Source organism: Choloepus didactylus, chromosome 21 (genome assembly GCF_015220235.1).
Source record: "Choloepus didactylus isolate mChoDid1 chromosome 21, mChoDid1.pri, whole genome shotgun sequence".
Classification (NCBI taxonomy): Eukaryota; Metazoa; Chordata; class Mammalia; order Pilosa; family Megalonychidae; genus Choloepus; species Choloepus didactylus.
In genome coordinates this window covers 37,876,282-37,890,980 of record NC_051327.1, presented here as the reverse complement: position 1 = coordinate 37,890,980, position 14,699 = coordinate 37,876,282, and the positions used below count along the sequence as shown (strand labels likewise).

The 14,699-nt window shown below is 40.2% G+C and overlaps 1 protein-coding gene across 3 annotated transcripts in view; it reads right to left on the bottom strand.

Annotated features, from left to right (window-relative positions):
- The window catches only part of SNX29 (sorting nexin 29), a 582,670-nt gene that overhangs the window by 554,623 nt on the left and 13,348 nt on the right, over window positions 1–14,699 (bottom strand). For all 3 annotated transcript variants that reach the window (XR_005213521.1, XM_037814025.1, XM_037814026.1), the window contains exons 2-3: window positions 4,152–4,216; window positions 31–83 (exon numbers count right to left, since the gene is read on the bottom strand). Coding sequence is in view for 2 of the 3 variants with exons in the window: in XM_037814025.1 (XP_037669953.1) it covers window positions 31–83; window positions 4,152–4,216 (118 nt within the window). In the remaining variant the exon portion in view is untranslated. The remainder of the gene's footprint in view (window positions 1–30; window positions 84–4,151; window positions 4,217–14,699) is intronic.

The following is a 14,699-nucleotide window of genomic DNA, read 5'->3' as shown; positions in this document are numbered from 1 at the left end:
GGTTAATGGTTTTAAAAGCAGCATATTTACCTGCTATCGGAATCTGAGGCGATCTCCTTTCTCCCTCCAAAGCGGATCTGGCACTGCACAGAAAAGAAGTCACTGAGATCAGCTGTTGGGATGGGATGTTCAAAACATGAAACCGTCCTCGCAAGCCCTCAGGGTCAGGAGCATGCGGGACCAGAAACTCCGGATGCCGAGTCCTTGCGTCCCTAGGCCCCAGGGGTCAGCACAGGACTTAAAGACAGTGGACACCCCAGCCTTCAAGCTGCCATGGAAAGGAAACCCTTATCTCCCACTTGGTACTGACCCTTGTGGGAAAACAATGCTAAGAGGACAACAAAACAACACAGCCTTCAGCAAATTATCTAGGAAACTTCTTATATCTGTCAGCAGCTGACTGTCTATAACACAAAGCTTTCAAGAGAAATAATTACAGCATCCACAAATCTGTGATAGTTGCTCCTTTTTGACAGAGGCCAAAACTTGTTATGACTGACTATAAAATTACAGCTGCACAAACCAAGCTTCAAACAAGGCACTCAATTGTTCAGAACAACGGTTTAGCCAGGGTTGGTAAAAAGAAAGCAAACTGCTCTGTTTTAAAGATGTAGAGTCTCCACTGTGGGTAGCAGACTTGCAAGACTCCTGAACATACTATTAAAAAAATAAGTGAAGATACTATTTTAAACAATACATTTGTCAAAATTCATGGAATTGTACCTTTCAAATTGATGTACTGTATGTAAATTATACCTCAATAAAGTTGATTTTTAAAAGGCATATACAACACTACCACCCTCCATAATAATAATAATATAATAATAATAATAATATGGAAGAGGAAGAGGAGGAGGAAAAGGAGGAGAATGTGTGCTCTGGGCATAAGCTCCAATTAATTCCCACTTAACGGCTACATTTAAAGTGGCTCGACTTGTCTCCTCATCTTCATGTCTTATGTCCTTCTTCTGGAGCAAAGAAAGAAGAAACTAAGAATGTGGGCTCTGCAGTCCCTTGGACCAGGCCCTGGCCAGGCCTTTCCTACTTTAACAAATGCGATTTCCTCAGCAGCCCTGAGGCGATAAGTGACCTGACTACAGAGGAGAATACTCGAGGCGTTGAGTGAGTTGTCCCAGCACTCACAGTTGTGAAAAAGATGGAGCTGGCGTTCAAGCCCAGCCACGTCTGAGCCCAAAGCTGGGTCCTTCCCGCTATGTCACCACATCTCGAGGCCTGGGCAGACGCCAAAGTCTCTGGACATCTGAGAAATTCACTTTAACACGTAATACACCCCTCTATTAAAGTTTTCATCTCCCTGCTATAATGCTACACGACCTCTGTTCTCACCAGTGTTTTTTTGTTTTGTTTTGTTTTGTTTTTAATCTATCTGGTTGTTGTTTTTGTTTAACATAGCTAGGATAATTCTGTATCCATCTAATCTTGTATCCTGCCCTTTTTATTTGTCATTAAAACATAAGCATTTTTCTGCTTAAAAAAATTCTATTTGACATCGTTTTAATGGCTATGTTACATTCCATCCTATTGATATACAGTTGCCCCTCCTAAAATGTGAGCTCCTGGAATTCCAGGTTTGGGTCCTAGCTCTGCCATTTACCATGATCCCTTGAGCAAATTATTAAGCCTCTCTGAGCTTCAGTTACTTCATCTGTAAAATGGAAATAACTGCAGTTAACTATCTCATAGCCCAGTCAGAAGGTTTAAATGCAAAGCATTTATCAGAGATCCTGGCACACGGTGAACATGCGATAAATGACCACTAACAATAGCACGTGTCTCTGCATGCCTGGTACCTAGTACACGCAGGCAAGCAAACTGATTAAAGCCTCCTAGCAAAGCTCGCTTCCCAGCCCAGCCAGAAGCCGGGCCTCAGCAGCAGCATCAACCAACCATAGCCAAGTCCACGTGGGGGTCCACTCAGCTGCTCCGGCAGCAGACTGTCCTAGACATGGCCTCTGCTCTTGGGCAAAAGGGCCTAATGCCAAACCACCACCACAGCACCCTTAAAAAGCAACCAGATTGCTAACATGACCACAGACATAGGGGACTGGTGGTTTGATGGGTTGAGCCCTCTACCATAGGTTTTACCCTTGGGAAGACGGTGGCTGCAAAGGAGAGGCTAGGCCTCCCTATGGTTGTGCCTAAGAGCCTCCTCCTGAATGCCTCTTTGTTGCTCAGATGTGGCCCTCTCTCTCTGGCTAAGCCAACTTGAAAGGTGAAATCACTGCCCTCCCCTCTACGTGGGATCAGACACCCAGGGGAGTGAATCTCCCTGGCAACGTGGAATATGACTCCCGGGGAGGAATGTAGACCCGGCATCGTGGGACGGAGAACATCTTCTTGACCAAAAGGGGGATGTGAAAGGAAATGAAATAAGCTTCAGTGGCAGAGAGAATCCAAAAGGAGCCGAGAGGTCACTCTGGTGGGCACTCTTACGCACACTTTAGACAACCCTTTTTAGGTTCTAAAGAATTGGGGTAGCTGGTGGTGGATACCTGAAACTATCAAACTACAACCCAGAACCCATGAATCTCGAAGACAGTTGTATAAAAATGTAGCTTATGAGGGGTGACAATGGGATTGGGAAAGCCATAAGGACCAAACTCCACTTTGTCTAGTTTATGGATGGATGTGTAGAAAAGTAGGGGAAGGAAACAAACAGACAAAGGTACCCAGTGTTCTTTTTTACTTCAATTGCTCTTTTTCACTCTAATTATTATTCTTGTTATTTTTGTGTGTGTGCTAATGAAGGTGTCAGGGATTGATTTAGGTGATGAATGTACAACTATGTAATGGTACTGTAAACAATCGAAAGTACAATTTGTTTTGTATGACTGCGTGGTATGTGAATATATCTCAATAAAATGATGATTAAAAAAAATAAAAAATTAAAAAAAAATTAAAAAAAAAAAAAAAAAAGCAACCAGATTGCTAACATGACCACAGACATAGGGGACTGGTGGTTTGATGGGTTGAGCCCTCTACCATAGGTTTTACCCTTGGGAAGACGGTTGCTGTGGGGGAGAGGCTAGGCCTCCCTATGGTTGTGCCTAAGAGCCTCCTCCCGAATGCCTCTTTGTTGCTCGGGTGTGGCCCTCTCTCTCTGGCTAGGCCAACTTGAAAGGTGGGGTCGCTGCCCTCCCCCCTGTGTGGGATCAGACACCCAGGGGAGTGAATCTCCCTGGCAGCGTGGAATATGACTCCCGGGGAGGAATGCAGACCTGGCATCATGGGACGGAGAACATCTTCTTGACCAGGAGGGGGATGTGAAAGGAAATGAGGTGGGCTTCGGTGGCGGGGGGATTCCGGGGGGGGCCGAGGGGTCACTCTGGTGGGCACTCTTACGCACACTTTAGACAACCCTTTTTAGGTTCTAGAGAATTGGGGTAGCTGGTGGTGGATGCCTGTGGCTGTCAAACTACAACCCAGAACCCATGAATCTCGAAGACAGTTGTATAAAAATGTAGCTTATGAGGGGTGACAATGGGATTGGGAAAGCCATAAGGACCACACTCCAGTTTGTCTAGTTTATGGATGGATGAGTAGAAAAATAGGGGAAGGAAACAAACAAACAGACAAAGGTACCCAGTGTTCTTTTTTACTTCAATTGCTCTTTTTCACTCTAATTATTATTCTTGTTATTTTTGTGTGTGTGCTAATGAAGGTGTCAGGGATTGATTTTGGTGATGAATGTACAACTATGTAATGGTACTGTGAACAATCGAAAGTACGATTTGTTTTGTATGACTGCGTGGTATGTGAATATATCTCAATAAAATGAAGATAAAAAAAAAAAAAAAAGCAACCAGAGTTGGTCTAAAACACAACTGCTTAAAATCAGATTCTGAAACCTACACCAATGTCCTTCTCAAAAGGACATCACTGAAGGGATGGTCAAACAGAGGGCTTTGGAAACTCATGCTACAGGAACTCCTCCATCCCTACCTCTGATCATCTTCCCTGCTCTATCATTTCCAGGGAAAACTATTAGCCTCACTATTCCCAGATAAAAAAGTGGGAGTGGGAGTAAGCAGGCGGGGGGGGGGAGTAATGGCCACCCTCCTGCCACACATAAATGACTTCTGCATTTATTATTACTCGAACCAAAAGTCTAACGTATGTTTTCCTCTTACCTGTTTTACTGCATCCAATAGTCGCTCCAGCAGAAACTGTCTTTTCATGTCATTGTTCTGTGATCCTAAAATGTAACAAGGCTTGATTAGTTCTGTTTGACGTTAGCCTTCTATTAAGACTTTCTGTCTCTAGGACACATGGCTGTTCCCAACTAGGACCGGCCCCGCATTAACAAAACCAACAACAAAACTAGGTGCCAAAAATCTGTATCATTATAATGAAGTTCGACCACATGTCTGTCATGGAAACACAGGAAAAGAGCTAAACTAATTTTCCCCAAATTTGAATGATGTGTCCGGAATGGTCTAACTCAGGGTTTCTCAAGCTTGGCACTACTGATATAGGATATTTAGCAGTATCCCTGGCCTCTACCCACTAAGATGCCATTATCCTATATACGTGAATGCGCGCGCATGCGCGCGTGCACACACACACACACACACACACACACACACCCTGAGCTGTGACAACAAAAATGTCTCCAGATATTGCCAAATGTCCTCTGAGGGACAAAATTGCTCCAATGGAGAGCCAGCAGTCTAATTTGAAATACAGGTTTCCTCGCATGGCAGGCACTACTCATCAGTTGACCTCGCCATCTTCTCTAACATCCTTATCCCATGCCACTTTCCACCATACAAGCTGAAAAACCTAATTGTGCCTTTTTTCAGGCTGACCTTAAGAAGTTCTTGCCAATGACAAGTAAGCAGAAGTCCACTGGGAGGTTTCTAGAAAGTTATGCCTTCCTAATAAAAAGAACAGATGTGAAAGGCATCTTTCCTCTCTCCATCCTTCATTACTTCATCACAAACAGGGTGGATGGGGCAAGAACAGCATCTTGTTCCCATGAAGCAACAAGCCTGAGGAAATGCCAAGAAAATCACTAAGGCCCCAGCCTGGATATCACCACGCAGCTGAACCAATACCAGAAATCTCCTTCCTCTCATAAAACAAATGAATCCATTTGTTCAAACCACCACACATTGGGCTTTACTTGCAGCCAAAAGCATTCCCAACTGTTACACATGGCATACACCGAACTTTCATTCAGGAAGCCCTGGGGCAAGGACACTTTGAAGCACCAGGTCAGCTAGATACTCCAAGGACCAACAATAAAACAGCTGAACTTCTCAAATGTTGCCATTATAACTTTTCCTGGAACAGGCTTTGATAAAGGATAGCCTACACACTACTGTCACCATTAAAGAGGTCATCACAAAACACCATTCCCAATGGTTGCAGACTCACCTGCCCAAGCCCCTCAGACACCTGTTGACACCTGTATCTATCATTAAAACCTGCTCTTTGCTCAGCAGAAAGTTTGGTTCCTGCTGCTTCTCTCCCTAGCACCAGGATAGAGAGGTCAAGTTTTCTTTCTTCCTTTTTTCCAGGTACTAGACCCAACCAGTCTATTTACCCTTGGGCAACGCCAATTGGAAACTCTGCAGAGTTTCCTCCCCTGGAAATATCTTTGCTATTTCTTCTGATCATAAAAGTAATTCGTGTTCATGTGAAAAAAAATAATTTTAAAAATCAGGAAAAAAAAATATACAAAGAAAATTAAATTGTCCCTACTGATAATTTTTTAATGCAATGCTTCTCAAACTTTAATATGCACAAGAATCTCCTCAGGATCTTGTTAAGATGCAAGTTTTGATTCAGAAGGTTTGGAGGAAGCCTGAATTCTGCATTTCTAAAATGCTCCCAGGTGATGCTGATGCTGCTGGTCCCCAATGTACTCTTGAATAGCAGCAAAGAACTACTACCTATCCTTCCCAATATGTACTTTGATCCTAGATATGTCTCACGGTATTTTGTTTTATTGCTTTTTCTAGATGAGGTATCAGCAGCCTCCTCTGCCTTACCTTGCAAAGCCTCTTTACATGATGGGGAAAAGGGGCCTGTTCTCTATATAGAAACAACCTGAAATTTTGCAGGTCTCAGTCCAGAAGTTCATACACCCTGGCTGCAGTCTCTTTCTGCAGGGAGAAATGTACCCGAGGAAATTCTGGGGGTGAAGGGAGCACAGGCGGTACCCATGAGGGGCCCAGAGAGGCCCGTGGCCCTGAGGAGGCATGGAGATGGAGCACTGAGCCAGAAGTCACAAGGCATGAGTTCTCATTCGGCTTGACCGCTTGTTGGCCATGTGACAGTCACTTTCCTTCTCAGGGCACTGGTTTCTGATGACATCACGCCTTCTTAGCACTGCAGTCTGCAAACATGGGGACTCTGTGGAGTCAGGCAGGCAGAAGCAATCAATGCTACCAGTCTCTTTCTTACATTCTCACAGAGAATATTTACCACCCCTGCCAGGGCCAAGAAGAATCCTCCAGCCTCAAACTCTGCAACCAACCAGAGAGGAACAGGAGTCAATGTCCACCTTCTGAGCCCCAACCATGGACTAAGTCATTAAATGACTGATGTAATCCTTCACAAAGAAGAAAAGGTAGCTCCAACCAAGAGATACACCCAAGGCTCCGAAAGGAAAAGACCTTTACCCAAGGCTCCTCCCAGGGAAAGCAGACAAGGTGGGATTCAATTCCAAGTTCACTGTCACCTGGCTCTGCCAGCTGCTAAATCCTGCTTGCCCCTCAACTCCTGTAACAAACCTGAAGCTGTGGCCCTACACCAAGTTCAGGAGCAATTACTCTGTGACACTCAAGTGAAAAAGCCCCAATCTTCCTGCTTCTTTCTTCCTGCAGTCAACCAGAAGAGCCAGAATCACAGCATTAGAAACTATTGATGAGGACCAGACCTGAGACATACCAAATACTTTAAAAGTCGGTCCTTGTATGAGAGGCAGATACAAGGAAGGGACATGGGATTCTTGGTAGTGGTGTTGATGTCTGACCCTACTATTATATTGTACTGTAAGATATTTTATTTTTCTTTTTATCTTCTTTATTATTTGTTAAAAAAATTTTTTTTCATAGTAATCAATATGCTCAAATGCTGACTGTGGTGATAAATGCACAACTATGTAATGATACCGTGAACAAAAAAAACAGTCCTAAATACACTCAAAACGTTAAAAGAAAACACGGACAAAGAACTAAAGGAAAACAATAGATGAACACAAAGAGAAATATCAATAGAAAGGTGTAAATTAAGAAAAGGAACCAAACAGAGCTGACCACAGTAATAGAAATTTAAAATTCCCAACAGGGGTTCTTCAGCAGATTGGAGCTAGCAAAAGAAAGGACCAGAGAACCTGAAGATAAGTCAATTGAAATCATTCTGTCTGAGGAGCAAAAAGAAGAAAGAATGAAGAAAAATGAACAGAGCCTAAGAGATCTGTGGGATCCATCAAGAGTCCCAATATATGCATTGTTGGGGCCCAGGAGGAGGAGAAAGAAAGGGGCAGAGAGAATGTTCAAAGGATGAATGGCTGAAAACTTCTCCAATTTAACAAAAGAAATGAAGATACACATCCAAGATGCTCAACAAACTCCAAACAGGGTAAACCCAAATAGACCCACACCGCACCATGATATAATCAAACTGTAGAATGCCGAAGATAGAGAATTCTGAAAGCCACAAGAGAGAAGTAACATTAATGTACAAGGGCACCTCCATAAAATTAAGTGCTGACTTCTCATTGGATACCACGGAGACAAGAAGTTAGTGGAATAACTTACTTAAAGTGCTGAAGGCAAATAATTGCCAGCCAAGAAGTCTGTATCCAGCAAAACTGTTTCTCAAAAACGAAGGAAAGATTAAGATATTCCCAGATAAACAAAAGCTAAGGGAATTCATCACCACTAGACTGGACTACAAGAGACACTAAAGAGAGTTTATTTCAAAATAAAAACTTTCTTTAAAAGTGAAAAGACAATCTAAAAGAATGGAAGAAAATATTTGGAAACCATATATCTTTAATAAGAGTTTAATATGTAGAATATGTTTTAAAACTCCTACATCAACAACAAAAAGACAAAAAAAAAAAAAAAAAAAAAAAACAATAAAAAAAAAAAGGCAAAGGAGTTGAATAGACATTTCTCCAAAGATGACATACAAATGGCCAATAAACACATGAAAAGATATTCAACACACCATTAGTCATTAGGGAACTACAAATTAAAACCACAAGAAGATGCAATTTCACACCACTAGAACAGCTACTATTAAAAAAAAGAAAAAAGAAAAACAGAAAATAACCAGTGTTGGTGAAGATGTGGAGCAACAGGTGCCCTCAGCCCTCATACATTGTTAGTAGGAATGTAAAATGGTGTAGCCGCTGTGGAAAAGAGTTTGGCAGTTCCTCAAAGGTTAAACATAGACCTATCATATGACCTGGTAATCCCACCACTAGGTATATAGCCAAAAGAATTGAAAACAGGGACTCAGACAGACATTTGTACACCGATTTCCAAAGCAGCATTATTCACAATATCCAAAAGGTGGAAGCAACCCAAATGTCTATCAACCGATGAAGGAGTAAACAAAATGTGGTATATCCATACAATGGAATATTAAAAAGCCATAAAAAGTAATGAAGTACTGATGCATGCTACAACACGAATAAACCTTGAAACACTGCTGAGCGAAATAAGCCAAACAGAAAAGATATTTCACTTACACGAAATTCCTAGGATAAGCAAACTCACAGAGACAGGAAATAGAACGCAGGTTTCCAGGGAGCTAGGCAGGAGGCTAGAGAGTTATGGCCTAATGGGTATAGAGTTTCTGTTTTGGGTGATGAAAAGGTTTTGGCAAATGATAGTAGTGATGGTGGCACAATATTGTGAACATAATATCACTGAACTGTACACATGAAAGTGGTTAAAATGGGAAATTTTCTATTGTATATACGTACCACAATAAAGATTGGAAAAAAAAAAAAGGCAGGAGGTGGGATGGGGACAAGGGAAGGTCTTGTCCATGGAGACAGAAATCAGACTGGTGATTGCCAGGGGCTGTGGGAAGGGGAGAATGGGGAGCAACCACTTAATGGGAACAGGATTCCTTTTGGGGTGATGAGAACATTTTGGAACTAGATAGAGATGGTGGTTGCACAACACTCTGAAAGTACTTAATGCCACTGAAGTATTCACTTTAAAGTGATTAATTTTACGTTATGCAAATTTCACCTCAATAAAAAATTTAAAAAAAGAAAAGGGAAGGAGTGTATAGGTACATTTGGGCTAAGAGAACATTCCAAACCAAAGAAACAAGTACACTAGGATTGTCTGGAGGTAGGATAAGGCAACTCAAGCAAGCAGATGAATCATTCAGAGGAGAAGTTACTCCCCACTCACTTCTCTTTCTTATCTCTGCTTATACTGAGGGGAGTGTCTATCTGATGCTGAGTTTGGAACATCTGCATCAGCCAGGGTCCTCATGGGAAACGACAGGCACATCAAATAAGGAGAGTTTGAGGAGGTTTATTTGTAACAAGACTCTTTACCAAGGAATGGGTATAGACAAGTGTTTTCAATCGGAGTGATTTCACCCCCCAGGGGACATTTTGCAATGTCTGAAGACATTTTTGGTTGTTACAATGGGGAGCATGCTACTGGCATCTAGTATCCTGGATGCACAGGACACCCTCTCCACCATACCCACACCAAAGAATTATCCATCCCAAAATATCGATAATGCTGTGGTGCACACCCATTTCACAAATGATAAAACAGAGGCTCTGACACCCAGGGGAGTGAATCTCCCTGGCAACGTGGAATATGACTCCCGGGGAGGAATGTAGACCCGGCATCGTGGGACGGAGAACATCTTCTTGACCAAAAGGGGGATGTGAAAGGAAATGAAATAAGCTTCAGTGGCAGAGAGATTCCAAAAGGAGCCGAGAGGTCACTCTGGTGGGCACTCTTACGCACACTTTAGACAACCCTTTTTAGGTTCTAAAGAATTGGGGTAGCTGGTGGTGGATACCTGAAACTATCAAACTACAACCCAGAACCCATGAATCTCGAAGACAGTTGTATATAAATGTAGCTTATGAGGGGTGACAATGGGATTGGGAAAGCCATAAGGACCACACTCCACTTTGTCTAGTTTATGGATGGATGAGTAGAAAAATAGGGGAAGGAAACAAACAGACAAAGGTACCCAGTGTTCTTTTTTACTTCAATTGCTCTTTTTCACTCTAATTATTATTCTTGTTATTCTTGTGTGTGTGCTAATGAAGGTGTCAGGGATTGATTTGGGTGATGAATGTACAACTATGTAATGGTACTGTGAACAATCGAAAGTACGATTTGTATGACTGCGTGGTATACGAATATATCTCAATAAAATGAAGATTTAAAAAAAAAAAAAAAAAAAAAAAAAAGAAATAATGCTGAGCAAAATAAGCCAGGCACAAAAGAGAGATATTGTATGTTACCACTAATGTGAATTCTGTGAAAAATGTACAATGTTTTATACTGTAGAATGTAGGGGACCTAGAGATACCAATTAGTGGAGGGGGAATGATAATCTAATAAGAACAGATAAACTATGGAGGGTAATCTCAATGTTATGGGAATGCTCAGGAATGATTATGGTTTGTAAACTTTCTTGGATATAGTAAGATCAAGTTGGAAGCAATAGAGTTATTTTAGGTTTTTTTTTTCTCTTATTCCTTTGTTTTCTTAGGGGTTGTTAATTTTCTTGGGGTATGGAAGGAACATGTTGGAAGCAATGTAGTTATTTTAGATTATTTGTTTTTCTTACTCCTCTGTTTGGACATGGTTTATTAATTTTCTTGGGGTATGGTAGGAACATATTGGAAGCAAAGTAGTTATTTTAGGTTATTTGTTTTCCTTAATCCATTGCTTTGTTTGAAATGTTGTGGGGTTTTTTTGGTTGTTGTTTGCCTGTTTGTTTTTAATTTTTTGATAAACAAAGTTAAAAAATTGAAAAAAAATCAGTAGAAAAATGGGAGTAAAAACTAAATGACAAATAGGGTGGGATGGGGGGATGGTTTGGGTATTCTTTTTTCACTTTTATTTTTTATTCTTATTCTGATTCTTTCTGATGTAAGGAAAATGTTCAGAAATAGATTGTGGTGATGAACGCATAACTATATGATCATACTGTGAACAGTTGATTGTATACCATGGATGACTGTATGGTTTGTGAATATATTTCAATAAAACTGAATTAAAAAAAAAAAAAAAAAACAGAGGCTCTGAGAAGCTAAGTAACTTAAAGCTCCACTTGTGCTCTGAACCCCATCTCTGTTCACCTGCTCAAAGACGTGCTCCAACAACTGTCCCTCTTTTTCCCACATCATCAACTTTTCCCTCTCATACATATGAGTATGTCGGACACCCCAGATTTAGTAAAAGTCCTCCCTGCTCCACATGCCCCTCCGCTGTGACGTCATTCCCCTGCTCCCCTGTCCAGCGTGGCGCGTCCTTTACACAAGTTGCCATGCCTGCCAGATGGACACCCCTGCCACGCTGCTGTTCCTACCTCTGATCTCTGTGCCATGATCTCCTTCACCTAACACCTGGAAGCACAAGTGAATACATAATGAATAACTTACTGATATTCTATGACAACATGAGAGATACTCAATGACACTATGAGATAGGTCCAACGAGCCCTGCAAAACTGCAATTACACAGTGTTCCTATTATGCCCTGCACATGTACCTGGCCTCAGTTGATTCATGGTTCTGATTTTCCCCAAATAAACCTGCCCCTTCAGCATACCCTAAAGCTGGGGTCAGCAAACTCTTTCGGTAAAGGGCCAGACAATAAATATTTGACGCTTTTCAGGCCGTTTGGTCTCTGCTGCAATTACTCACCAAGGCACTTGTCACTGTCATGCAGAAGCACCACAGGTAATGTATAAATGAATGAGTATGGTTGTCTACAAAAATAAGTGGTCTGACCAAGAGAGATGGGGAACTAATATCAGATAAAATAGACTGTAAGTCAAAAACTGTTATGAGGGACAAAAAAGGTCACTACATACTGACAAAAGGATCAAATTACAAGAAGAGATAACAATTATAAATATGTATACCCCTAACAGCAGAGTCACAACATATATGAAGCAAATATTGACAGATTTGAAGGGAGAAACAGACAGTTCTATGTTAACAGTAGAGACTTTCAATATATCACTTTCAATAATGGACAGAACATCTAAACAGGAGATCAATAAGGAAATAGGTCAAGTTGGTTTAGAGTATTGTTCAACTCTTCTGACAGACATATTGCCCAACAGAAGCAGAATACACATTCTTTATATTGCAAATGGATCATTCTCCAGAGTAGATCATACGTTAGGTAATAAAACAAGTCTCAATAAATACAACACTATTAAAATCAAACAATGTAACTTCTCCAATAACAATGGAATGAAGCTAGAAATCAATCACAGACGGAGAACTGGAAAATTCACAAATATGTGCACATTTGACAATGCACTCAAATAATCAATGGGTCAAAAAGAGGACATCCCAAGGGAAAACAGGAACTATCTTGAAGTGAATGAAAATGAAAACACAGCATACCAGCAAAGGCAGTGATGGAAATGTATACTTTTATATTCTTACGTTAAAAAAGAAGAAAACTCAAATCAGACCTCACTATTGGAGGAAGTAGAAAAGAAAAAGAATACCAAACTAAACCCAAAGCAAACAGAAGGAAGGAAATAACAAAGATTATAGCAGAGATGAATGAAACCAAGAATTTAAAAAAAATAGAATCAACAAAAGCAAAAGTTGGTTCAAGTTGGTTCTTTGTAAATATCCGTAAGATTGACAAACTTTTAGCTAGACTGACAAAGAGAAGATATAAAGAATTAAAATGAGAAATGGAAGAAGGAACATTACTACCAACCCCAAAATAAAAGGATTATAAGAGGATACTATGAACAACTGTATGTCAACACACTAGATAACACAGATGAAATGGACAAATTCCTAGAAACACAAACTACATACAGTGCCTCAAGAAGAAATTAAGATCTTGACAAACCAGTAACAAGTAAATAGATGAATCAGTAATCAAAAACCTCCCAACAAAGAAAAAACGAGGACCAGAGGGCTTCACAAGGAAATCTGACCAACCATTATGAGAAGAATTAACACCAATCCTGCCTAAACTCTTTCAAAACTCTGAACAGGAGGGAACACTCCCTCATTCATTCTATGTGGCCAACATTACCTTCATATCAAAGCCAAATAAAGATACTACAAGAAAAGAAAATTACAGACCAACATCCCTTATGAAATAGATGCAAAAAGCCTCAACAAAATATGAGCAAACTGAACCCAACAGCACAGTAAAAGAATTATACACCATAATCAAGTGGGATTTATCCCATGTAAGCAAAAGGGGTTCAACATAAGAAAATCAATTAATGCAATACCCCACACAAATAGAACAAAGGGTAAAAAACACGATTGTCTCTACTGACACAAAAAAGACACTTGACAAAATTCAGCACCTCTTCTTGATAAAAACACTTACAGAACTAGAAATAGAAGGAAACTTCTTCAACATGATAAAGGATAAATATAAAAAACACACAGATAACATCATACTCAATGATGACTGAAAGCTTTCCCTCTAAGATCAGGAACAACACAAGGATGCCCACTGTCTCCACTGTTATTCAATATTGTACTAGAAGTTCTATACAGAGCAATTAGGCAAGAAAAAGAAATAAAACTTATCCAAATTGGAGAGGAAGAACTATAAGTTTTCCTATTTGCAGATGACGTGATCCTAAATAAAGAAAATTCTAAAAAATCCACAACAAAGCTAATAGAGTTAATAAATGGATTCAGCAATGTGACAGGGTACAAGATCAACATGCAAAAATCAGTTAGTGTTTCTATACACCATTAATGAACACTCTACAGAGGAAATCCAGAAAAAAATCCCATTTACAACAGTAAATAAAAGAATCAAATATCTAGAAATAAATATAACTAAGGATGTAAAGGATCTGTACACAGAAAACTACAAAACATTGTGAAAAGAAATCAAAGAAGACCTAAATAAGCAGAAGGACATTCTGTATTCAACACACTGATAACATAGATGAAATGGACAAATTCCTAGAAACACACAAACTACATACATTGCCTCAAGAAGAAATTAAGATCTCGACAGACCAGTAACAAGTAATAGATGAATTTATTTAGGATTGGAAGATTAAATGTTGTTAAGCTGACAGTTCTACCCAAGGTGGTTTATAGATTCAATGTAATCCCAATCAAAATTCCAACAGCCTTCTTTGCAGAAATGGAAAAACCAATGAACAAATTTATATGGAAGGATAAGTGGTCCTGAAAAGCCAAAGACATCTGGAAAAAGAAGAATGAATTTGTAGGACTCACACTTCCCAATGTTAAAACTTATTACAAAAGTTTACAGTAATCAAAACAGCATGGTACCGGCACAAAGACAGACGTATAGACTAATGGAATCAAACTGAGAGTTCAGAAATAAACCTTCACATCTACAGCCAAGTAATTTTTGACGAGGATGCCAAGTCGTCTCAACAGTAAAAGAACAGTCTCGTCAACAAATGATATTGAGAAAACTGGATCTCTATCTGCAAAAGAGTGAAAGAGGACCCCT